This window comes from Acanthisitta chloris, unplaced genomic scaffold, assembly GCF_000695815.1.
Source record: "Acanthisitta chloris isolate BGI_N310 unplaced genomic scaffold, ASM69581v1 scaffold3581, whole genome shotgun sequence".
Classification (NCBI taxonomy): Eukaryota; Metazoa; Chordata; class Aves; order Passeriformes; family Acanthisittidae; genus Acanthisitta; species Acanthisitta chloris.
Window position 1 is genome coordinate 48,378 of NW_008655367.1, and position 25,667 is coordinate 74,044.

General features: G+C 42.7%; 1 protein-coding gene across 1 annotated transcript in view; it reads right to left on the minus strand.

Annotated features, from left to right (window-relative positions):
* Positions 1-25,667, minus strand: part of LOC103810934 (mitochondrial peptide methionine sulfoxide reductase-like) — a gene marked incomplete at both ends in the record, with an annotated part of 73,588 nt that overhangs the window by 30,747 nt on the left and 17,174 nt on the right. Inside the window, one exon of the mRNA XM_009083866.1 lies at positions 18,921-19,040. Within this exon, the coding sequence (XP_009082114.1) occupies positions 18,921-19,040 (120 nt within the window). The remainder of the gene's footprint in view (positions 1-18,920; positions 19,041-25,667) is intronic.

Sequence of the window (25,667 nt, forward strand, 5' to 3'; positions counted from 1 at the left end):
AATTCCTTCCCAGTATCCCATCTCTCCCTGCCCTCTGGCAGTGGGAAGCCATTCCCTGTGTCCTGTCCCTCCAGGCCCTTGTCCCAAGTCCCTCTGCAGCTCTCCTGGAGCCCCTTTAGGCACTGGAAGGGGCTATAAGTTGTCACCAGAGCCTTCTCTTCTCCAGGTTGAACACCTCCAGCTCTCCCAGCCTGGATCCACAGCAGATGTGCTACAGCTCTTGGCACATCTTCATGGGCTCCTCTCAACTCACTCCAGCAGCTCACACCTTCTTTCCTTAGCAGTGATAGAGAGTACAAGTGACACTGGCCATACTCCACAACACAGAAGGCTGAAGCTGGCCATTAGGAGAAGCTTTGTCCCCCGGAGGGCAATGCCACAGTGCAGAACTTCCACAACTCCCATCCTTGGAGCTTTTCCTGACTTAGTTTGACTAAGCTACTGGTGGTCTGAGGGCACAAGACAGTCCTGCTTCAGATGGGAGTTTGGAGTACAGACTTCCAACCAGCATTTCTGTGATTCTACACCTTGACACTAATTATAGTAAAAATTACAGCTCATTCTCAGCATTCTCCATTTGAAATTACAGGCTCATTCTGGATGACGCAGCACGTTCCAAACACACAAAGAAACTTTGGCTTAGTTACCTTTAGCAGAATTCAAGACTTTACCAGCAAATAAACTGAGAACATTCCAAGATGCTGGGATTAGATCTCTTCAAAATTCCCAGGTACTGGGATTAGATCTCTTCAGCTGTAAATTGTTGGATAAGTCATTCCATGGCCATGGAACACATCTCTCTCCTCTCCTTACATATGTAGGTTGGATAGGGCTTGGAGCAACCTGGCCCAGTGGAAGGTGTCCCTGCCCATGTCAGGGGGTGGAACAAGATGATCTTTAAGGTCTCTTCCAACCCAACCCAGTCTGTTATTCCATGTTTCCATGTGTGTGCATGTATATATTTGCATTAATGAGCTGGGAAATAACTTGAACACTCCCCAAAAATGGAGTTTAAGTGTGTGGCTGATGTGTTATAGGGCATGCATGAGCCTGCACACACTTTTTCAGTACCTGGAATGATTACAGGATCAGAAATGTGTGTTATGGGAGGATACATGGATATATATATACATTCAGATCAAATTAACCTCTGTTATATTTTATCTTTTCCTAATCCTGCCAGAAGTCTCAACTCCACTATGCCCTGGACCAGCTGTTCTCATTCACATGAGAGACTCTCCTCTACAAACACACTGATCCTGTACATCAAATGCAGACTTAAAGGAGGGATTAAAAATAATAAACCCCCCCAACACTTTCATTTAGCAATCTTAGAACAAAAATTAAAAGATGTTAATAAATACTGTGTCTATAAGCTGGTCTAAATCTATCTAAAATGCCCCACAGTGAAGTCTTACATCAGTTATTACTGAAACATTAAATGCTTTTCTTCCAGGCTTACAGCAATCAATTTAACTTTCAGTCATCTTGTGCCCATATGTGCTGCTCCTGTTGATGAAATGGCTATTAATAAAGGAATAGATGGCTATGAATTAAAGCAAGCTCTACTTAATCACATTAATCCAGAGTATGTTAAAGGCTTCAATTTTCTAAATAATTTTGGGCTTAATGCCTTGGAGATGGGCAGACTGCTCTATTGATGCAGCATCTGGTCCAATTTGAGCTGCATTGTGAAGGAGGAATTGTTAGGCCCTTGCAAAAAGAAGGAAGACTGACAGTTTTAGGGATGCAACCAAAACTGCTACAGCTGAGACAAAAGCTACTGCAAGATACTGAGAAAGGCCTCTGACAATGAAAAGGCAATCCCAGCCCTGCAAATGCAACTCCACTGTGCACTGAATTGTGTATGATTAACTTACTCTTCCTGATGGGATGAGCACTCCACACACTTAACCATCGCTGTATTTTCCAGTCATTGAACATCCAACAGCTGCTGCTGTGAAATATGTTCACTTACCCATTACATTGGGATCCCAATTAGAGAGGAATTATTTCAAAGGGAATGGCAGCACCACTAACACTCTCCTTGCAAAGCAGTAATTTCTGGCTTTGGGATTTTTTTTCCCCTGAGCATATTTTTTTATTGTAATTATTATTATTTTGTTTCGGTTAAGGTAGTGGTTCTGCAATGAAATAAGATTTGCCTTGGCTTGTAGCACAGAAATGCTGCTGTGTTCAATTAAGGAGATACAGAAAAAGTGTTTTAAATACTTCTAGGGGGAATAAAACCTTCATGGAAGAATTAGGGTATATTTTATTTTAGACTGTTTCTGTAGGAGATTTTCAACCCCCAATCTTCATAGAAAGTCATCAGTGAAGGAGCCATTATGGTACAGTCCATTCACTGGGAAAAATATTACCTTTGCTGTTAAATTTTTATTCTATTTAATATGTCAAAATTACAAAATTTTAGAGGCAGATCCTTTTATCAGTAACTTGATTATAAATGAAAAGTAACTCCAATGAATTAAACAAATTTTCACAAGGTGTGTAAGTTCTCCACACTCTGCAGAGCTTTAAAAAGCTCTGTCTGAAATCTTCTTTCAATGAAAATTCATGTTTTTATTGAATACACAGAGCAGGTTTGGGGGCAGACACTGCATGTAATATGTATTATTACATATGGCAACATTTGGACAATTACAAAGTGCCTGAGGAAGATTTCATACATTACAGTATGTACTTCTGCATCCTACAGGACCAGAGAGGAATCAGAAGTTTAAAATAGAGATCAAAATTATGTTTAATTCAAAATGTTCAGATACATAGTTCCTTTTCATCTGAACCCAACAATTTAGATGGATAAATACCAAAATGTATCAGTTAAAATTCTCTATGACTACAGGAGATAAAAGACAACTTTAGATTTCCCTTTGCTACGTATGCTTTCCTCAACACTCAGTCCCAGAAAAATCCATATATCCATAGATTTCAAAGAAGATAACATAAACTATCTCCTTTTTTATACATGAGGACAACAGGCAGGAAGAACTGAAGGTCATCCATGTCAGCCTTGGAGCCAGGAATAGAAGGAAATCAGCTGAGTCTCAAGGTAACTGCCCAGCTGCAGTGCCCTCCTCCTTTCTGTAATCCATCCTGCTCCAGAGAGCTGCCAGGGAAATTCCACTATGAAAACCACTGCTGGTGAATATGAAAAGCAAGAGTGGCAAAAGGGAGGAAAACAGATCCCAACCCATCCTGTGGGGTGCATAAGGGACACCTCTGGTACCTCACTGCACTACGAGGGCAAGGAAATGGGAATATGTTCCCATGCTGCATCCAGCAAGAAGTTCCATTTCTAGAAGGGGTTTCAAAGGGGATTTTGCAGGGCAAGGGAGAGGATTCTCCCCCTCTACACTGGTCTGGTAAGACATCACCTGGAGTGATGCCTATGGATCTGGGGCCCAGACATCAGAAGGACATGGAGCTGCCTGGAGTGAGTCCAGAGGAGGACATGGAGATGCTCCAATGGCTGGAGCACCTCTGCTATGGAGACAGGCTGGGAGAGCTGGGAGTGTTCAGACTGAAAAAGAGAAGGCTCCACGGAGACCTTAGATCCCCTTCCTGTGCCTAAAGGAGCTCCAAGAGAGCTCCAGAAGGACTTGGGACAAGAGCCTGGAAGGACAGAACAAGGGGGAATGGCTACACACTGCCAGAAGGCAGGGTTAGCTAGGATCTTAGGGAGAAGTTCTTCCCTGTGAGGGTGGTGAGGCACTGGCACAGGCTGCCCAGAGCAGCTGTGGTTGCCCCATTCCTGGAAGTGTTCCAGGCCAGGTTGGATGGGGCTTGGAGCAACCTGGGCTGGTGGGAGATGTCCCTACCCAAGGCAGGAGGTTGGAACTTTATGGTCCCTTCTAACACAAAACATTCTGTGATCCTATGATTCAAGAGGTTGTACTGTGGTGCGACAAGGACGGGTAGTTTAGGGATTCTTGGAAGAGGTGAGAGAAATGGGAGTTATTTTCTGAGAACTCTTTGAATGACATTTGAAAAGTTGTGTGTGCTCTTTATCAAACACAATGGGAGAAGGAGCTCTAATAGCTAAGTTGTTCCTCAAACTCTGGGCCATTCTTGTAATGAAGAGCTATTAAATAGGCCCAAGTACAAATAAATAACCACTTGTCATGCCGGGGATATAAAAAGAATTCATTTCTAGGTGTAACTCTATGGCAACAGCTTTTGTAAGCTCCTCTTTGCCACAGCAGCACAGCTCCTGTTTAACAATTCAGATGCAGAAAGATGAGAATAAAGGAGGCAAAAAGCAGTAAGTGAGATCCCTGCTCATAGCTCAATTGTTTTGATGAATTCTGCCCTCACACGTTATATGAACATATCATGTGCAGACAAATTCTCTCGCATGGGAACAATGAGTCTGCATGGAGAAAGGTCTATTATCACATGGAAAATGAAGGAATTAGAGATGAATTGGAGGTGGTAAATAGATGAATATTCAGTGAGACACTTGGCTTTACGCTCAGTTGGATTGCAGGATTTGCCTTCCATATCAGTTGTGACATTAGTTATTTCTGCACTTTGGTAGATCAAACCTGTCCATTACAGTAGCAGAAGTAACAAATGCAGTTTTGCTGCAAAATCCTTCCCTTTTTAATTAATTATTTTATTTTCCATAGCTGCCTGAAATAGTCATCCTTTGAGCAGACCATAGAAATAATTCTCTTTATTATGCAAAGTTCCACAAATCCCAACTGCTATATGAAAGACACCGCTAATCATTAGAGACTTTGGTGAGGCTCAGAGAGTGTGAGTGTCTGGGAAAAAACAGGGAGGAGTATTTTGCTCTTCCTAGTTAATTAGATATGAAACAGTGGAAGCTGGTACCAAAAATTTGTACAGCTTTGGTGTGACAGCCCTTAGTTCAAACACCTGCTCAGGAGGTTTGAAATCTGAATCCGAAATAACTCTCAAAATAAGAGACAAATCCATTGAAAGCATCCTAACTCCAGGCTGGAGGAGATGCTCAGGAAGCACATTTGCTACTTGTTCTGATGAAGCAAGGCCAGCGCTAAGGCACATATCTAAGATTACATAAAACCATCTAGGTTGGAGAAGCCCTCTGAGATCATTGAGTCCAACCATCTCCCAGCACTGCCAAGGCCACCATCAACCATGTCCCCAAGAGCCACAACCACACAGCTTTTAAATCCCTCCAGGGATGGTGAGTCTACTCTTGCCATGGGCAGCCCGTTCCAATGCCTAACCACCTATACCATGAATACATTTTCCCTAATGTCCAACCTAAACCCTTCCTGATACAGTTTGAGGCTATTTCCTCTCATTCTGTTCCTTATTCCCAGGAGCAGAGCCTGACCCCACCTGGCTGCATCTCCTGTCAGGGAGTTGTAGAGAGTAGAAGGTTCCCCTAAGCCTCCTTTTCTCCAGGCTGAGTCCCCCCAGCTCCTTCACCTGCTCCTGGTGCTCCAGCCCCTTCAACAGCTCCGTTCCCTTCCCTGGACACCATTAGCCAGGTGGATAGCTTGTTTCCTTCTACTGATTGGGGCAATCTGGGCAGGGAGAAGAAGGAGACAAAGAAGGAGAAGGTCCTGAAATCTATTCTCATGGTTAACATCCAGTTTTATACACCTTGTAGCAGTTTCATGCCAGATACATAGTAGGAAGCCAAATCTGGCACTTCTGACCTTTCCTGTGCAATAATTTCATCTTCTTTGCTTATATAGCCACATTTCTGATTTGGATGATGTGTTACTGCTCATAGAATCATAGCATGTTAAGGGGTTGGAAGGGAACTTCAAATCATCTGGTCCCAACCCCCTGCCACGGGCAGGGACACATCCCACCAGAGCAGGTTGCTCAAGGCTTTATCCAATCTGGCTTTGAACACTGCCAGGGTTGGGGCATCCACAGCCTCCCTGGGCAACCTGTGCCAGTGTCTCATCACCCTCACAGGAAAAAACATTTTCCTAATATACAATCAAAATTTCTTCTCTTTCATTTTATACCCATTACTCCTTGTCCTATCACTACAGTTTCTAACTGTGGTGATAGGACACTCAGAAGCAGAAGGAAGAAGATCTCCTCCCCATCCAAAATGTGACCTACATGATGCAAAATGGATCCTACTTTCTTTGTGTTTTCCATTAAAGCACCTAAATTAAGCTCAGACTAAGGGCACCAGATCCCAGTCTATACTTTTCCATTTAATTTCAGCTTCACCCAAGACTTCTGACTGGATCACAAAGGCAGTTTGGACACTTCATTGTGAGAGAAGAACTCATTGCACATTAATCCTGTCTTTGAACACCTTTGAACACCTGCTGCAGGGCTGAACTGTCCCTGAACAGAGAGGAATGAGCTAAGAGAGAAAATTAAGCCATTTGTTAAAACAAAATAAATGGAGCAGTGAAAAATAATGCTCCCATGTGCACCTACCACTGGTTTGGGGCCAGTTCTGCTGGAGCCAGTGTACTGCCAAAAATTGGAAGGAGAAGAATGAAGTGGAATCTTTAACATTTCCCTCACCATTGAGGTGATGATGATGATGGTGACAATAACAGTAAGAACAACAATATTTAGCACTCTTGCAATGCTTTGTTCCTTCCATTGCAGAAACAGGGCAGGATCAGTGTGAGTGGAACTTCTTTTTCCAAGACTTCATAGAACCACAGAATCACAGAATATCCTGAGTGGGAAGGGATCAACATGGATCGCCAAAGTCCAACCCCTGGCCCTTCGCAAGACAGCCACAATTGTTTTATACTCAGCAGCCACTTTTTAATCTTATCTTTATATTAACAGGCTGAAACAAATTTCCTCCTGCTGTAACACCACTGACATCAGCCCAATTATGTCTAGGCTCAATTTGACCCAATTTATTACTTCCTTAGTAGATGATAAGAGTATTATAATGGTGTTCCATTTGACTTGGAACAAAGAATTTTCACAGCATTCCACATAATAACATTATTAAACCACATATCGTTTCCAAAAATATCTAAACCACTATCATTATAACACAAAAATGATAAAAAAGATTAAAAAAACCCAGAGGTAAATGATATGTAATCATGATAGCTGATGATAATGCAAACATTCAGTTCAGTACATAGTACCTGTCAACTTTCCAGGATGAATAAAGTTATGGCCAGAATAAATCACAATTTTCTTAACCCTAAATCATGGATCACCTTCTAGTGGAAGGTGTTCCTGCCCATGGCAGGGCATTGGAACTAGATAGTTTTTAAGGTCCTTTCCAACACAAACCATTCTGTGATTCTATGGTTAATCACACTGCCTGCAGAGGCTTCTTTAATCCAGTGTGTCCTTTTGAGGAGCAGAATGTATTTCAGAAAGGCAAACAAATAATAATTTAAAGCTTTACAGTGATGGAAAATTTTCACCTCATTTTGGAATCTCTTCTAACCTTCATAGTTCAGGAGATGTGTCTTAGTCAAGGCTGCCAGCTCTGATGCATGTTTTAGCCTCAGTGTTTGTTTCTCCCATTTAGCTGCTCTGAAGATGAACATGAAGGTTACTCTGCTTGCAGGGAAGCAAGACAAAACAATTGCTACAGCTCCCTGCAGCAATTTGATGCATGAATAGCTGAAAGGACTTGAAAGGATCTCGATTTCCTCTGCCCCTAGAAGGACTGAACCTGAAAGAAGGCACAGCAGGGGAGGCAGAAGTGTTATGACATGGGTCATGAAGCCTTTCTGCCCAAACAGATCCACAGAGGCTACCATAATCTGCTCTGGTGAGACCCACCTGCAGTTCTGCTTCCAGCTCTGGGGCACCAACAGCAGAAGGATGTGGAACTGCTGGAGTGAGTCCAGAGGAGGATATGGAGATGCTTCAAGGGGTGGAGCAGCTCTGCCATGGAGCCAGGCTGGGAGAGCAGGGGGTATTTAGCCTGGAGAAGAGAAGGCACTGGGGAGACCTCACAGTCCCTTCCAGTGCCTACAGGGGCTCCAAGAGAGCCAGAGAGAGATTTGGGACAAGGGCCTAAGGGACAGGATGAGGGGGAATAGCCTCACATGGAGAGAAGGGAGGGTTGGATCTGATATTGGGAAGAAATTCTTCCCTGTGAGGGTGATGAAGTACTGGCACAGATTGCCCAGAGAAGTTGTGGCTGCCCCATTCCTGGAAGGGTTCAAGGCCAGGTTGGATGTGGCCTGGAGCAACCTGGTCTAGTGGAAGGTCCCTGCCATGGTAGATGGTCATTATGGTCCCTTCCAACCCAAACCATTTCTTGATTCAGTGATTCTATAACTTCCCTAATGCCCATAACCACTCTCTGCTCCCAGAAGCCTCACACTTACAATGAAAGATTTCTGGCATCTCCATCTAGTTGAACCTGAGATTTCTAAATGGAACACAGGCATAGTTTACCACCCCTGTAACAAAGACCTGCCAAGTATCATGCATTTTTCACTTGCTCCTTTGACTTACTCAGCTTGAAATGCTCCTATCCAACAAGCCAGACCTCCACTAGGACCTCACATGCTCATGAGCTGACCTCATGCTTTTGGAGACAGAAGACCTCATGCCTGGAAAAAAAGGAGGCTCAGGGGAGACCTTCTCATTCTCTACAACTACCTGAAAGGAGGTTGTAGGCAGGTGGGGGTCAGGTTCTTCTCCCAAGTGACAAGATAAGAGAAAGTTGTCTCAAGTTATACTGGGGGAGGTTTAGACTAGATTTTAGGAACAGTTTCTTCATGGAAAGGATCATCCAGCCCTGTCACAGGCTGCCCAGGGCAGGGGTGGACTCGCCATTCCTGGAGGGATTTAAAAGCCATGTGGACATGACACACAGGGACATGGTTAGCGGTGGCCTTGGCAGTGCTAGGGGAACAGCTGGACTTGATGATCTTAGGGGGCCTTTTCCAACCTTAACCATTCTGTCTGTGATTCTATGAATGGATGCTCTCTCTCAAGGCTGATGAGACTCCTGAGGAGAAGGACTATCACCATCCATACCATGCTCCAGTTTAAACCTCAGCAACAGCCTGGGAACCCACAGACAGTACAGTTAAATTGCTTTCCATTCACTTACTTTCTACTCCAACCCAGGCAGGGGCATGTCTGTACCAGCATGCTGAGATGACAGCTTATCATATTCATTAAAATTCTCTTAAGGTTGGATTTCTCCAACTGTCTGCAGCAATCTGTTGTCTTTTCTCTTAGTGGTACACTTTGAGAGACCTTGGGTTTTGTCCTGCTTAACCCAGCAAGGTCACAGTCCACGCCAGGTCCAGCATTCAAAACATTAAACCCCCTTTTTTTTTAGCATTTTTGTTCTGCTGTTGTACTATTTTAGCAGAAAACAAGCTGTATAGACTTTATGGAAATGTGACATTAGAAGAGAATCACTCGAAGGCATTTCAGCTACAATTAACATTTCTCACTCCTCGGAAAGAAAATAAAAATAGTTTCTAATTGAATCACTTGACTGAATAAACACTGGATTGAACCAAGAGGGGAACTAGGAGACAAAAAAATCAGGTTGGCCACATGTCAGGGTTGGGGTTTGTTTTCCCAGATAGATTTGATCTGTATGGTAGCACCATGGGTATGTGTATGCAGGCACTGCCAGGAGGTATTTTTGTGCTCAGTAATAGGTATGGAAATGCCTTCAGGCATCCACCAAGGGCAGAGTCAAGGAGGCAACACTGGAGATTCCTTCTTGCTTCTTCCCAGCCAGAGCTGTCCTAGGCTCCATGGGTTTAAAGGCATGGTTGTGAATGTCAGTATAGACAACACATCTTGAAAAGAGTGAAAACCTTGTACCCAATATAATAAGGACATGTAACTGTTGGAGCAACTCCAGAGAAGGCCACAAAGTTTCTAAGAAGAAAGGAGCACCTTCCCTACGAGGACAGTTTGAGAAGAGAAGATTGTGTGGAGACCCCATAGCACCTACCAGGATGTGAAGGGGCTACAGAGAATCTGCAGAGGGACTCCTCATCAGGAACTGTGGTGATAGGACAAGGAGTAATGGGGACAAATTGAATGAGGGGAAATTTAGATTAGTTATTAGAAAGAAATTATTTCCTGTGAGGATGACACTGGCACAGGGTGCCCAGGGAGGCTGTGGCTGCCCCAGACCTGGCAGTGTTCAAGGCCAAGATGGATAAAACCTTGAGCAACCTGGTCTGGTGGGAGGTGTCCCTGCTTGTGGCATGGGGTTGGGACGATGGTCTTCAAGGTCCATTCCAATCCATTAGCACTCTATGATTCTATGACTCTATGATTCCATGACAAAACAAGAGTAGGGCAGTCCAAAATGTCCACTGAGCTCAGTGTCAATGCACATCTATGATTAGTCTCTGCCTATATGGAATCATATAATCATCGAATGGTTTGGGTTGGAAGAGACCTTAAAGTTCACCTCCTGCCATGGGCAGGGACACCTTCCACTAGACCAGGTTGCTCCAAGCCCCATCCAACCTGGCCTTGAACACTTCCAGGGATGGGGCAGCCACAGCTTCTCTGGGCAACTTGTGCCAGTGCCTCAGCACCCTCACAAGGAAGAACTTCCTCCTGATATCTAATATAAACCCACTCTCTGACAGTTTGAAGCCATTGCCCCTTGTCCTGTCACTAAAAGCTTTTTTAAAAAGTCCCTCTCCACATTTCTTGTAGGCTCCCTTCAGGTACTTCACATCGTAGACAACTTTGCATCAGAACTCACCTTAAAATGAACATTTTCCTCCCCACAAAGGGTTTTTGCACCCAGACTGCTCATTGGGTTTCAGAGTCTGCACTGTGTTAACCACCAGTCCTGCCCAGGAACTGTGCAGACCAGGCTATGGCCATGTCAGGGACTCTGAAAGCAATCCAGCAGTACCTCTGATCACACAGCCATGCCCAAATCTATGCTCTGTGCAGTCACTGCCTTAGATACAGCCTGCTTGTGGCCTTGACAACTCTTCTGGGCATGTCACTGGTGTTGATAATAAAGAAGTTGGTTTAGAAGCTGAAGAGGAAACATCCTTTCAGCTGGTTTTAAGAGCTCCAAGTGGCTCTATCCAAGGCAAGAAGCTTCTCCTCCTTCTGAAGTACAGGGTTAAGATCAGACTCGTTAGTATGGCCACTTCATCCATATCAACAGTTTGAAGTGATCTCATTGATGTGGAAATTAGGTCTTAGTACTATTGGAACAAGATGATGTTTAAGTCCTTTCCAACCCAAACTGTCCTACTACTCGTGGTCACAATTCACATACAATTGGAATCCAGTGTAGCTGAATGACAGCAGATACTATAACTATGGGGTAAGAAAAAACACTTCCTGCCAGTAGCATCCTGCATGAATCACAGAATCATTTCCATTGGAAAAGACCTCCAAGATCATCGAGTGCAACCTGTGACTGATCACCACCTTGGCAACTAGACCAGAGCACAAAGTGTTCAAGACACAATTCCAGTTGTGTCTTGAACACCTCGAGGGATGGTGATTCCCTAAGCACACCAGGGAGACTGATGCAATATGCAACCATGAAATAAAATCTCCCTCTCTGTGCCATGGTAAAATCCTCCAAAGATGTTCTACAGAAGAGTTTCAAAGCATAAACTATTCAGAACGAACTAAAACAAAACTAAGTAATATTTTCAGATTTTCTGTGATGGACATGCTGGTTGGTTTTCCCCACTACCTTGGTTTTTCCCCACTTCCCAGCTTACCTGTTGCTCTGAGCCCTGCTGATGGTACAGAGATGCAGCATGTCACTATGCAATACTCATAAATAAGGCAGTGTCCATAAAGCAACTATCTTTGCTTACTCCTCCTCCTGGGAATAAATGTTTCATTCCCAGACATGTTGATACTTAGCTACCATGAAATAACCTTTAGCAAAATATTCTTTAACAAGTTTTCTTTGAAACTTCCTGCACAGGTTCAGAGTTAATGAACCCACAATTTCCCCTCATATTTGTGAATGCCAGAAATAAAATTGTATTAAAGAAATGGATAAACAAATTAATATGGAAAAGGTCATCAGTGATTATTAAAGACTAAATCAGTAATGTCTGGAAGCTGGAAGGTATATGAAGACAGAACTCATAGAATCATACAATCACAGAGTGGTTTAGGTGGGAAGGGACCTTAAAGATCACCCAGTTCCAAGAAGATTAGGATGATCAGGGTCTCATCCAACCCATCTCACACTAGCTACCACTGAAGTAGATTGTTAGATCTGTTGCATCCTTGGTATGAACCAAAACAGTAGTAGTATTCCAAACAGCCAAATATTTTCCCTTTCTTGTCTCTCTTTTCTGAGATTGTATATCCCAGAATTTCCAGAAAAGTAGCTTAAGTGAAAAGGGGATTTGGTTCCTGAACAAAGACCAAAATAAACCTCTCAGTGACCCAGTTAGTACACCAATAGCGAAAGAATTTCATTACACAAATCTTAGATCCTGGAGTCAAGGAAAGAAGGAGCAGCCAGGTCTCAGTCAGGGAGACACAATTTTTGTAAAGGATCTTGAAGCCAATGAACAAAAAGCAGAAGAAGCCTGTGGATCACCTGTACCTCAGCTAGGTTTTGGCAGAACTGTCCTGTGTGGCTTGTGGACCATCCCTTGAGCTCTGGTGATAACGATCTCTGCTGCAGAGTTAAACAGATATAGATGAGTCTTACAGATCAGTTAAGAATAATTTGTAATGGGTCTAAACTGAAAGAGGGGAAATTTAGATTAGATATTAGGAAGAAGTTTTTTTAATGTTAAGTCGTAAGACACTGGCACAGGTGGCTCAGGGAGGTTGTGGCTGCCCCAACCCTGGCAGTGTTCAAAGCCAGGCTGGATAAAGCCTTGAGCAGCCTGGTCTGGTGGGAGGTGTCCCTGCCCAGGGCAGGGGGTTGGGACTAGATGATTTCTAAGGTCCATTCCAACTCTTTAACATATTATGAAACTATCAAAGAGGGTTGTTGCACCCTATTATTGCAGGGAAGTTTCTCATGGATGGAAATGACAGATTTTCTATCACTCTGGGTATTCAAATAAAAATCAGATACGTCTTTTCCTTAGTTTGGGCTTCATAGATCACTGCTGTGATTCCATTAGTACTCATGGCATCCAGCCTCTGAGATACAAACACAGAGGCTTTGCCTCTCCTTTCACTGGATGATGTTCTTGTCTTACTCATGGACCAAATTCTTCTCACCTGGAGAAAACTCATGTGAATGTGTGAGTCTGCAAAGGTAAGACAGAGTAGAACTCACTATCGTAATTTTACTTATTAAAACCTGAGCTACAATAGTGTTCTTGGGCACAGCTGAGCAAAGAGAAGAAAGTGGTTAGATAATTGCATTTTTCAGCCAAAACATAGAAACTATGCAGGTCACCTGTAAAATTATTCAAAATCTTAATCACCCTGAGGAGACAGTACTCAATTTATAAACTTTTATATGCCAGCACAGGAACATGATCCATAAAGGAAGCAAGTCAAAGCGGCTTGTTTACAAACAGCAATTCCAATACTCTCCCAATATCAGGAAAAATATATTCCCAGACATATCCATATTGACATCACAGCATTTCAGTCCTGTGCCAATCAGGAAGGAAAATTTCACCTGGGAGAATAAGCAGCAGGAGCAGAAAAATAACAGGAACACACCACAGTAAACAAGAAATACAGAGAAAACACACACGTGTTCTACCATCTGCTTTACTTCCAGAGCTATGCTCTCCACAGCTGTAGCTTCTCCCTGGTTTCATAGCATCCTAGAATCCCAGAATGGTTTGGGTGGTAAGGGAACTTAAAGATCATCTAGTTCTGCCCCCTTGCAATGGGCGGGGACCCCTTCCACTAGACCAGGTTGCTCCAAGCCCCATCCAACCTGGCCTGGAACACTCCCAGGGATGGAGCAGCCACAGCTTCTCTGGGCAACCTGTGCCAGTGCCTCAACACCCTCACAGGGAAGAATTCATTCCCAGTCTCCCACCCAACCCTGCCCTCTGTCAACGTGAAGCCATTCCCCCTTGTCCTGTCATTCCATGCCCTTGTCCAAAGTCCCTCTTCAGTTTCCTCCATCTTTGATCTCTACCTCCATGACATTCTTTTTCTTGTTGCTTTCCTCTTTGACTTGACTTGCAGTACCAGTTAGCACAAGACACTTCAAATATTACATACCAAGAAAGGTTCTTACAGACACAAAAAGACACAGGCGACCTCAATGGGGTTACCACGAGCAGTAACCACTACCTCTGAGAGGACAGTTTGGTACACTGACTAGATTGGCTTTGGAGCTTATTTCTTCTTTACAAGTGTCTCCATAGCAAACCCAAAAAGTAAGAAAACCCCACTGGCCACAATAACAATAGAAAAGCTTTTTGTAACATCTTTTTCTCAAATACACCATGTTCTGATGCCTAAAAAAAGCAGCTTCATGCTGCATCTTCTGTTTTCAGAGCCAGTGACATGGTGAACATCACAGCTTAATCCTAAACAGAGCCTCTTCTGAAAAGGAAAGTCCTTTGGGAACTTCGTGTAGGCTCCAGGTCAGAAGATTTTGTCTGTGACTTGTTCTGTAATGGCTCTTTCAACCTCTGGGGCTATCACATTTTCAACTTATATATATATCTTTAATAAAACCAGGAGATGAGAAAGATGGAAACAACACATCTCAGTGGAATACAATTCAAATAAAGTTGTTAATAATAAATAATATATTTGGTATTTATACTGCTGCTACAACCTAAGCCTGTGATTATGGGCAATGCAGAGATAAATAGATGAAAGGAACAGAGGACAGCAGTAAGGCTATTAGGATTTCAAATTTGCCACGAGGCACAATCAGGTATCTAAATAATAAATATCAGTTTGGTTTCTCTGAGCCTGAACCAGACAAGATATTAACCCTGAGAAGTCAAAATGTGAAATGGAAAAGTGAACTCAACCTTGATTACAGATGCAGCAGAGCTCCTAAGCAGAGCCACTGCCATCCCTTGTGCACAAGGAGGTTTTTGTTCTTCAGTCAATGCTTGGGAAAAATATTTATCCTGCCTTTTCTTTTGACATGCTGAATCCACAGAGTCCCTTTCTGGATCCTGGATTCTAAGGTGCAAAGAACTTTTCGTGGTCAACAAGAAGCTTTTTTGTTGAAAAAGAACACGTCAGGAATGTCAGTGTCAATGATTTTGTAGGTAGAGCTGCAGTGTAGCAGGTAACTGAAATTTAACACATCTGTTAGATGTCTTGTTGCCAAGCCTTTAATGTTGCAGCAGCAGCTGTCATCACCTTTCCAAACGATTTCTGAAGTGAAATTGGTGCATTCATTTCATTTCATGACTTAGCAATTGCATTGAGGACAAATTATAGGTTATATGTCTATATCAAGGATTTGTCTGCACATCTAGGAGGGTCCTAGGACAATAATCTCATCATTACAGACACACAGCTTATTCTAAGCTCTAGTTAATAAAAAATACATTATTATTCTGCTCTAGTTAATAGAAATTACATATTTTCTACAAAATCCTGTTCTTCAATTGCTACAAAAAAATACACAAAACACTAATACCTACAATACATGACATTAACTTTGATCAACACAGTATTTTATGCTTTGGCTTGACCTTTCCTTCCTTCCTCACAGGTGAACTGGGAAAAAAAAGGGGAGAGGTGGAGCAATTGGCCAATCCTATCAAGGCATGTTGTACAGATCAAGGGCATGGTGAACACTGATATTCTTCACAGTCATTGAAATTCCTATATCCTGTTCTTATAAGGGAAAAAAAGAACAGACAAAGGCACAACAGGAATCTATTCTCTTGACAGGGATTTAATAATAAAAGAAACTGATCTGAGCCATTCTCATTACTGCTTGGAAACTTTAATCTTGTGCACTTAGTTCCTGTTCATGAAAACCTTCAGATCCCTTTAGAAGCTACAGAAAGTGAAGGGAATATTTGTAGTTTAATTATACATTTAAACATTTTGGAGAGGTGGGACCCACTTTGGAATAGTGTTGTGATGTCCAAATGAAGGCTTTTCAAGCAAGTTAAGGTAAAGTCTCAATGTCAGGAGAGGCACTAAGTTGATCACAGGGTTGTAACACCTCTGCTCTGGAGACAGGCTGGGAGAGCTGGGAGAGTCTGGAGAAGAGAAGGCTCTGGGAAGACCTTAGAGCCACTTCCAGTGCCCAAAGGGATTCCAAGAGAGTTGGAGAGGGACTTGGGACAAGGGCTAGAGGGACAGGACACAGGGAATGGCTTCCCACTGCCAGAGGGCAGGGAGAGATGGGATAGTGGGAAGGAATTCTTCCCTGTGAGGGTGGTGAGGCACTGACACGGGTTGCCCAGAGAAGCTGTGGCTGCCTCAACCCTGGAAGTGTTCTAGGCCAGGTTGGATGGGGCTTGGAGCAACTTGGGCTAGTGGAAGGTGTCCCTGCCCATGGCAAGGGGTGGAACTAAACTATCTTGAAGATTCCTTGCAAGCCAAACCATCTGTGATTCCACAAACATGCTGATAGTTTGCCGTAGGATATTCACCTGTGTTTTGTAGGGAAGGGGAAATCTGAGAAGGAGAGAACTACTTTCCCATATTACATTTGTCTATATTGCTATTAATAACTTGTCAAAAATGCCACTCAGATTTCTGTGGAGGCTTTAATGATCAAGATGTTTATGTATAAGTAAGTACAATAAGCTCCATGTCAGACAACCAAACCCTCCGTGTGCATCTCTGTCCTTAAAGCAACCACATGGCCTCCCTCAGTGTATGTGGGCTTTGCTGGGTGTCTTGCTCTCTCTTTCGAGTACAAAGATGATATAGAGATTGAATTAACTTGGTACATCTCCAACTGACCAATGGAATGGGAGGTGACAGAGCAAGAAATTGATTTTGCCTTTCTCCACTCTCTTCCATCACCATTTAGAAGTCTTCTGGATGACCTTAGGAAGCCAAGACTTTTTAAGGAGAACTGGAACTCCTACATAGAAGAATCACTCACAAGACTAATTGATATGCAAGAGGCAATAGAATCCCTCAGAAAAACGTGGGTTTGCTGCTTAGGAAATATGAAACAACTTCACAGTCAACTCTTTTACATAACTCAAAGCAGCAACAAAGTCCATGTGGCATATTTTTATACTGAGTTGTTAATTATTGAGAACTGTGATTTGTGTACAAGAGAAAATGTTTCAGAAAGGTTCGGAGAATTGACTAGATTAGAAATTGGTTTAACTAGCTAAATCTGCTGTTATGTTCACTAAGCCTTTTGACTAATACTATATAATAAACAGAAATATTCATATTCTTTCTTACATTACAGTCACCGAAGAAAAACAAAGAAAAAAAACTCAAAGCAAAATAAAATGACCTTCTCAGATGTTAACAGCCTGAACCACAAGCCTATAAACTGCCCCATTTTTAAGAAAATCATCATTAGCTGTGTATTTTATGTGGCAATTGTTCAACCCCAGTTTAGGAACAACAACAGCAGAGTTTTTCCCTTCTGATTTCTGTGCCACTTGAGCTATGCAGATTTCTAAAAGCTTATGAATATACAGATAAGGAGAATTGTTCTGAACATCTGTAAGACAAATATGAAAAGATGTTTCATATTGAATGAACATCCTGAATTGTTTAATGCTGGCCAAAAATGGGGTATTTCTGTATTAGAAAATGCACTGAAAATAGCTCAAAATCCTGCACATGCTCCAGAATCCCTTTGCAGATTTTCATCTGTGTGTTTGTCACCAGAAAATGGAAAAATAGTTTTCCATTCCATGATAATCAATTTCTATTTCCCTTTCCTTGCCTTGCCTTCCCTTTCCTTTCTTGCCTTTCCCTTCCCTTTTTTCTGTTTCTATTCCATTTCCTTCCTTTCTCTTCTATTTCTATGTCATTCCATTCTGTTAATTTCTATTTCTATTTCTCACTATTCTATTCTATTCTATTCTATTCTGGAAAAATAGTTTTCCATTCCATGATAATCAATTTCTATTTCCCTTTCCTTGCCTTGCCTTCCCTTTCCTTTCTTGCCTTTCCCTTCCCTTTTTTCTGTTTCTATTCCATTTCCTTCCTTTCTCTTCTATTTCTATGTCATTCCATTCTGTTAATTTCTATTTCTATTTCTCACTATTCTATTCTATTCTATTCTATTCTATTCTATTCTATTCTATTCTATTCTATTCTACCTTAAAACATCCCTGTTCACATTTGTCACTATTTCCACCAAGTTTCTGCCCTTTTGGCTGCCCTGCAGCACTTCTGCACAGTAGCTAAAGTGCCCATTGCTTGTTGCTGCCACTGACCTTTTTACACCCTTTCCACCAAGCCCATGTGACAGTTTGTCACTGAGATCATTGCATCAATGTCAGTATTTGGCAAAAAAAGTGTTAACAAGAAAACAAACCAAAAGGAAAATGCCTAAGCTGTTCCCTACCAGTGAGTACAGGAAAGTAAGGAGTTACTTTAACAGCAACATCAGTCAGTTGGCTGCAAGTGGTTCTGGTTTAGGTCACAGAAAGAAACTGTGTTGGGTTATTAGCACTGTATAATGACAAATAAATGCAAGGATTTGGCTTGGAAGTTATAGCATACTGTGCACTAAACTGTATAAAAAATTAACAAGTTATTAATGATAACAGAAATGAGAAATGTCTTAATTTTTGTTCATACTCAGATACAGACAAAAGTTAAAGAACTCACACTTTTTCTAAGGAACATACTTGCATCATTTGAAAGAGAATTCACTTCCTGAAGAACTTTTTCTTTCCTCAGAATATTTGTGCATGCATTAACTCATTAATTGTTAGGAGACAACAATGGGATGGGCATACATAGACTTCAGTACAGCAAAGCCAATATAGCATTGACCTAACACCAAATCTTTTTTGTCACTGCAGTAACTCATTCAATTCCTCATAACCTGGCAGGGTTTCACTCCCAATCCTTAAAAGCCAAAGAGGAAGACTTACCTGAGCAGACCTCATGGTAGGTAGGATTTGGAGTATGTCCTCCTGCATAACCCACTTGAGTGGAGTAGACTCCCTTCTGTCTCCAGAACTTCCTCTCAGCTCCCCAGAAACAGCCCATTCCTGAATATGGTATAAAGACATACTGTTATGTCCAAATCTGCTCAATACTAAATTGTTCATTTGCACATTAATTGAAACATTCCATAGGGGATGTAACACCTATGGGCAGCACATGCTGGTCAAGGGTTTCCCAAGAGTATTTATAAAGTATTTACCCACTCTGCATCAGAGCATGACTGAAATAAAGCTTTATTTATGCTTCTGACTATCAACATATCCTTAGAAGGACAAACCTTCTAAGGGTTCAAAGAGCCAACCAAGGAGAATTCTCATGCACAGACAGAGAAAAAAAAGCTACTTACAAGGCAATTGGCTATTTGTGCAGCACCATTTTTACTTGAGTTGATTAGCAAATTGTCAAAACACAATGATTTGTATTAATGGCAAACTGATTTAATTTTCTGCATTCAGACATATGCAATGCTTACACAATCCTAGAATCATTTAGTGTGGAAAAGATCTTCAAGATCATCAAGTCCAACCTGTGACCTCATACCACCATGTCAAATAGAGAGGAGCACTGAGTGGCACGTCCAGTCACTCATTAAACACTTCCAGGGTTGGTAACTCCACCACCTCACTCAGCAGCACATTCCAATGCCTGACCACCCTTTCAGTGAAGAAAATTAGATTTTTCTCTACTTCCCATGACAGTGTTCACCCACACATGTTGTGCAGAAAAAAAATCAGGCACTTTTCAGTAGTTTTCTGGTGGTTGAGGTCATTGGAATTCACATCAAACGGGGCAGACTTAGGCTGTACTGAACTGCTTCCAAGGGTGATATAACTTGGTTTGTGAGTTGGCTGTTAGATCCCAAATCTGTATCTATATCTGCACGTGAAGCATAGAAAATACACCAGCCCAACACTAATACTTCGGTGCTGTGAATCCTTAATATTCCAATGAAAGTCTGAGCTCCAGCTGCCTACAATTTCAGCTGTGCCTGCAGCAGGTGAACCTGAGACCATTCTGGGCAAGCATGCTGAGGGTGGTGAAAGAGCAATTTCATCTATGCCAAGGAATAGAGCAGATCCAAAATTGTTCTCACAAATATTCCTAGGCCAGCATCTGAGTGTGAATGAGTAAGCAAAAATTAAGGAGACAACCGAAACTGAGGTTTGAGTTCAGATACAGGTCCAACTTCAAATATAAAGTAGAAATGTTTATTCTTCATGGATTTATTTCAAGGATTTTAATGCTCCATAAGTCCCTAACTGTGCTGTTGAAATTACTGATGATCAGGGCAATTGGCACTAACTCGTGTTGATCAATAACTATTATTTAGGATTATCTCACTGATTGCCCTCCCCGATCTCTCTTTCCAGGGCCGTGGTGGAGTCACCATCCCTGGAGGGATTGAAAAGCAGAATGCATGTAGCACCTGGGGAAATGGTTAGTATTGGTGCTGGGGGAATGGTGGGATTTGATGATCTCAGAGGGCTTTTCCAACCTAAATGATTCTGTGACTCTGTGACCTGTTGATTTGACCCAGTGACCTACATCATCACAACCAGTTCTTTCACTTTTCCCTGGGGTAGTGCCCTGAACTTCTTTCACTTTAGCCTGGAGAAAAGAAGGCTCAGGGGAGACCTTCTCACTCTCTACAACTCCCTGAAAGGAGGTTGTAGCCAGGTGGGATCAGGCTCTGCTCACAGACAAGCAGCGACAGGACGAGAGGATATAGCCTCAAGCTGTGCCAGGGGAAGTTAAGGTTGGACATCAAGAGGAATATCTTCATGGAAAGGGTTGTTAAACACTGGAATGGACTGCCCAGGGAGGAGGTAGAGTCACCATCACTGGTGGTGTTTAAGGAAGACTGGACATGGCACTCAGTGCTCTGGTCTAGTTGCCAAGGTGATGATAGATCACAGCTTGATGATCTTGGAGGTCTTTTCCAGCCTAAATGAGTCTGGGATTCAGTGTTAAACTCTCCTCTTCCAGTTTCTGTCTGAACTCACTCTGCCTCCTTTTCCCTGAGCAACAGACATGTTACTCTCTTGGTGAACTGTTCCCATCATTTCTCAAATCCTTTGCCACCTCACACACACAATAAATCCTCACATCCACGAGAACAGATACAATTGAAATCTCTGTCATAATAAACCAACCTGCAAGTAAAGAGACAATAATTCACAGCAATACAGCACTAAATTGCTTTCCACAGTATTAATCCATTTAGTAGCTGATGTTTGTTATTCTGCTAAAGTGGTGCTAAGTTCTGCAGAGGAATTGTCATAAGGAGAGAAATATTAACAATAAAACTCCACATAACATTCCAAAGTTAAGACACGTGAGCTCATGGAGTGCCTGTTCTCCAGAGCACTGGATGCCTTAAGCCATGGATAACATGGACAATGACTACTAAAACAGGGAAATAACATCAGTTCAAGACTTCACATGGTTTTGTAGCACACACACAAAAAAAGTTTACTTTCCCCAATTATTACAACTCTAGTAAAAAAACTAAAGAAATAAATAATTCAAATAATTAATTTAAATAATGAAATAAAATTCAGAGGGTATAAAAACCCAGTAAAAAACAGTAGGAAAAGAAACATAAAAGCAAAATGCAATAATTTGAAACTAGACAACATGAATGTGATTTTAAACTATTCATGAAGTAATTTGCATAATCCCCAGTACTGGTGAAGGGAGTGCAGCTTTGGAGTGAGATAGAGAGCTTCCAGAGGCATTCCTAAGAGAAAGGAAAAAAAAGGGAATACTGGGGAACATATTCGCATTCCCAGAAAAAAAAAAAAACAGTATTATTTGAGCACAATGAGTATTGCACAAGTGTTGAAGCATTGAAGATATTTGTCACTTTTGAATTGCTAATTTGCAACCCAAAACCTATTCTTTTAGTGATGGGTTTTGACTGACTCTTAATTGGAATTTCAAAAGGTATTAAAAGAGTTTTATTTTGCTTTGGAACTTCAAACCCAAACAGATTCAAATGGCAATTTGAAACGTTCAATCATGCCTATAAATAATATTAATCATACAATTGGGAAATAAATGCTGGTCCCCTTATTCCTTTCTAGCACCCACATGCATGTTCTCAAACTATTCTCTCATGGATACACACACACACAGATCCTCTGAACAAGCCTTTTGCCAGGCAAGGACCAAGTGTTTCCATAGGCAACACACATTATTTGCATATTTCTAAAAAATAGTTAGCATAAGCTGAAGTATTCCTCTAAATTAATGAAAGTGCTGCTCTGATAAGAGAGATCAGCATTTCATTCCTAAAGGGAATAAATTCTGAAATATTCAGAGGCAAACTGGGCAGAATTGAATCTCAGGTGTTTACGTTCAAGGGGGATGAACAGCACTCATAGATTGTGTTAACTGTATTGATCAGGACTCCATTGACTGCACAGGAGCTCATACACTCAGGGATTCATTTATTTGCCTAAATGGAGACATCTAGGGTCATTGGAAATGCCTTAAAATATACAAGATATCTATCTCCACAAGGCTGACATAAATGACAGAGGAGTCAGGAGAGAACTGTCTTTCTTGAAAGGCATCCTGAGGGCAGGGAGAATGTTCCTGGACACAGCGAATGTGACTGCGTCATAGAATCCCAGAATGGGATGCCTGTGGGATGAGTGGGGAGGGACCTTAAGTTCCAACCCCTGCCATGGTCAGGGACACCTTCCACTAGACAAGTTTGCTCCAAGCCCCATCCAACCTGGGCTGGAACACTTCCAGAGATGGGGCAGACACAGCTTCTCTGGGCAACCTGTGCCAGTGCCTCACCACCCTCACAAGCAAGAACTCCTTCCCAATATCCCATCTAACCCTGCCCCTTGTCCTGTCACTCCAGATCCTTGTCTCTCTAAAGCTCTCCTGGAGCCCCTTTAGGCACCAGAAGGGACTCTCAGGTCTCCCTGGAGCTTCTCTTCTCCTGGGTAAACCCCCCCAGCTCTCCCAGCCTGGCTGCAGTGCAGAGGTGCTCCAACCCTCAGAGAATCTCTGTGGCCCCCTCTGGACTCGCTCCAGCAGCTCCACATCCTTCTGATGTTAGAGACTCTGGAGGTCACCACCGGCATATTTTAAGGCCAATGAAAGAAGTCGATAACCATATGCAGACATTACAAAAGACTGAAAGTCTGTGAATCTGTAGTTGAATTAAACCTCCAAAATCTAATGATCTGTGCCTGAAAATTGCCTATTTCACTTCCACAACTAAAACATCTGATCAACTCAGTAGGAATTAGGACTCTATGCTGCAGCATAAGCTAGATGAATCCTAAGGGAAACTGCTAATTTTAAAGTTATCTGTTCTCATAATCAAAAGATTGAGAAAGTTGGGGCTCTTCACCCTGCAGAAGAGGAGGTTGTGTGGAGACCTCATAGCATCTTCCAGGATCTGGAGAGGGACTCTTTGTTACAACTGCAGTGACAAGAGAAGGAGTAATGGGGATAAACTGAAAGAGGGGAAATTTAGATTAGAAATTAGGAAGAAGTTTTCTCCTGTGAGGGTGGTGAGACACTGGCACAGGTTGCCCAGGGAGGTTGTAGATGCCCAACCCTGTCCATGTTCATTCTAGGCTGGATAAAGCCTTGAGCAACCTGGTCTGGTGGGAGGTGTTCCTGCCCAGGGCAGGGGGTTGGGACTAGATGATCTCTAAGGTCCATTCTAACCCCTTGACACACTAAGATAATAATGTTCATAGCTGGTAATACTGTTAAGAGTCTTTCTTTGATATACTGCAGCCATTAGCCATCCCACAGAACCAAAAAAAAGACTGGAAAACATAATGGAAAACAAGCCTCAAAGGTAACCTTTCCTCACCTTTGTTCTAATCCCTTCTCCAACGCCTGTTCCTATCTTATCTTTGAATGATACTCAGTCTCCATGCAGATTCCCTGATGTAAATTCCTATTTATGATTCCATTATGCAAATCAGCACCAGCAGTACATTTGCATCAGAAGGGTATTCCTGATCCAAACTCAAAGCTCACAAGCTGCACCCATTCTGTACTAATTAACGTCCATTAACTCCGGAGCTCTGGAGCTGCTGGAAGAGGCTGATGCTTTGGGGCCTCTCAGCTTTCCAATTATCCCATTTATTTAAAGAAATTCACAGCAGGTGGATTGTTTTTCTTTTTTTTCCCCCCCGCAAAACATGCACACATATGTGGCATTTTCATTTTGGGAGTATTTTTTTAGTGCCTTTTGTTCTTTACCTTCGTGGCATATCCTTCCCTGCTGGCATCAGGTGCAGACACACCTGACTCCTGCCTGACTACCCACCGACCTTTCACTCCTGCCAGCTTCATTTCCAAGCATTCTCTCTCCCTGTCCTCCCAGCAGTCCAACAGGACATCCAGAAGCCTCTTTTTTGTCATATTTTGAAGAATGAATGCATTATTTCCTTGGCATGCCAAGGTTTTCCTGGCCTGCTGCCTGCAATCCCTACACCCACACTCCGAGGCACTTTTCCATGCAGCAGATTAAGGAGCTGTTCCAATGCCAGGTCGATAGCAATGCTTCACTACAGAAGATGAACTCCAAAGGATATGGATCCTGCTCCTCCTTCTGTTAACAGGATTTTAGAATATATTCCACTAGCAGGGGGGGAAATGTCAGTTTTAAATATATCCTCAGATAAATGAAACGTGCTGGAACGCTGAGAGAACAAAGAGCAGTGAGTCCTGGAAACCTCTTCCCTAGCCCTTGAGCAGAGGAAGGAGTGGGGCAGGATCTATCCAAAGCACACCAGACAGAGGAGACTGGCTCTGGTGCCAACTTCTGCTCTGAACCCCTTGGAGCAATGACTCTGCCAGCTGCTCAAATGCTGCAGGACCGAGCCAAGAGGAGCTGTGAGGGCACAGGCTGCTCCTATACATTGAGGCAGTAAAGGACAGCCAAGAGTACATCCCACTGGCTACCTCACTGCATCCTGCTGGAGCCAGCACCTCTCTGGGAGCTGAAGGCACAGCTGCCAGTATCCTGCTTCTCTTGGCCAGGACAAGACTTGGCCCAAGTTGTGAATATGATTGATTTAGTTCCCTCTATAAAATCTGGAGAAGGAAATGCTCAGCTGCTTTGAACTGAAAGGATTTTTTTTTCCTTTCCTCAGTTGGAAGGAATAAATTGAACCTCAGCAAGTTACATACCTATAGAATAGTGCTCATTTCAGACATTGCCGCCAAATGCTGAGTGTGATTGGCATTTTTCTCCTTAAAAAACGGTGGAGCAGTTGGTACAGCTGATGGGTGGAAGTCAGTCCAAGAACTGATATTTCTGAGCACTGAGCCAAAGGGATATTTATGCTCTGAAATTGTGGGGACCATTGGTTTTTAGAACTTCTCAGATTGAAGTGGACCTTGGCTTCACAATGGATGGACAGGATAAGACCTTGGCAGGCACCATTGTGTTCCCCCCCCTGAAGAGAAGATGGAAAAGTAAGGGACTAGGAATATGTGATGGGAACCAGCAGGTCTCTATGGAGGACCTGCTGGAGTGAGTCCAGAGGAGAGCATGAGGATGGTTTGAGGGCTGGAGCACCTCTGCTCCTGAGACAGGCTGGGAGAGCCAGGGAGGTTCAGTCTGGAGAAGAGAAGGCTCTGGGGACAACTTAGAGCCCCTTCCAGTGCCTAAAGGGGCTCCA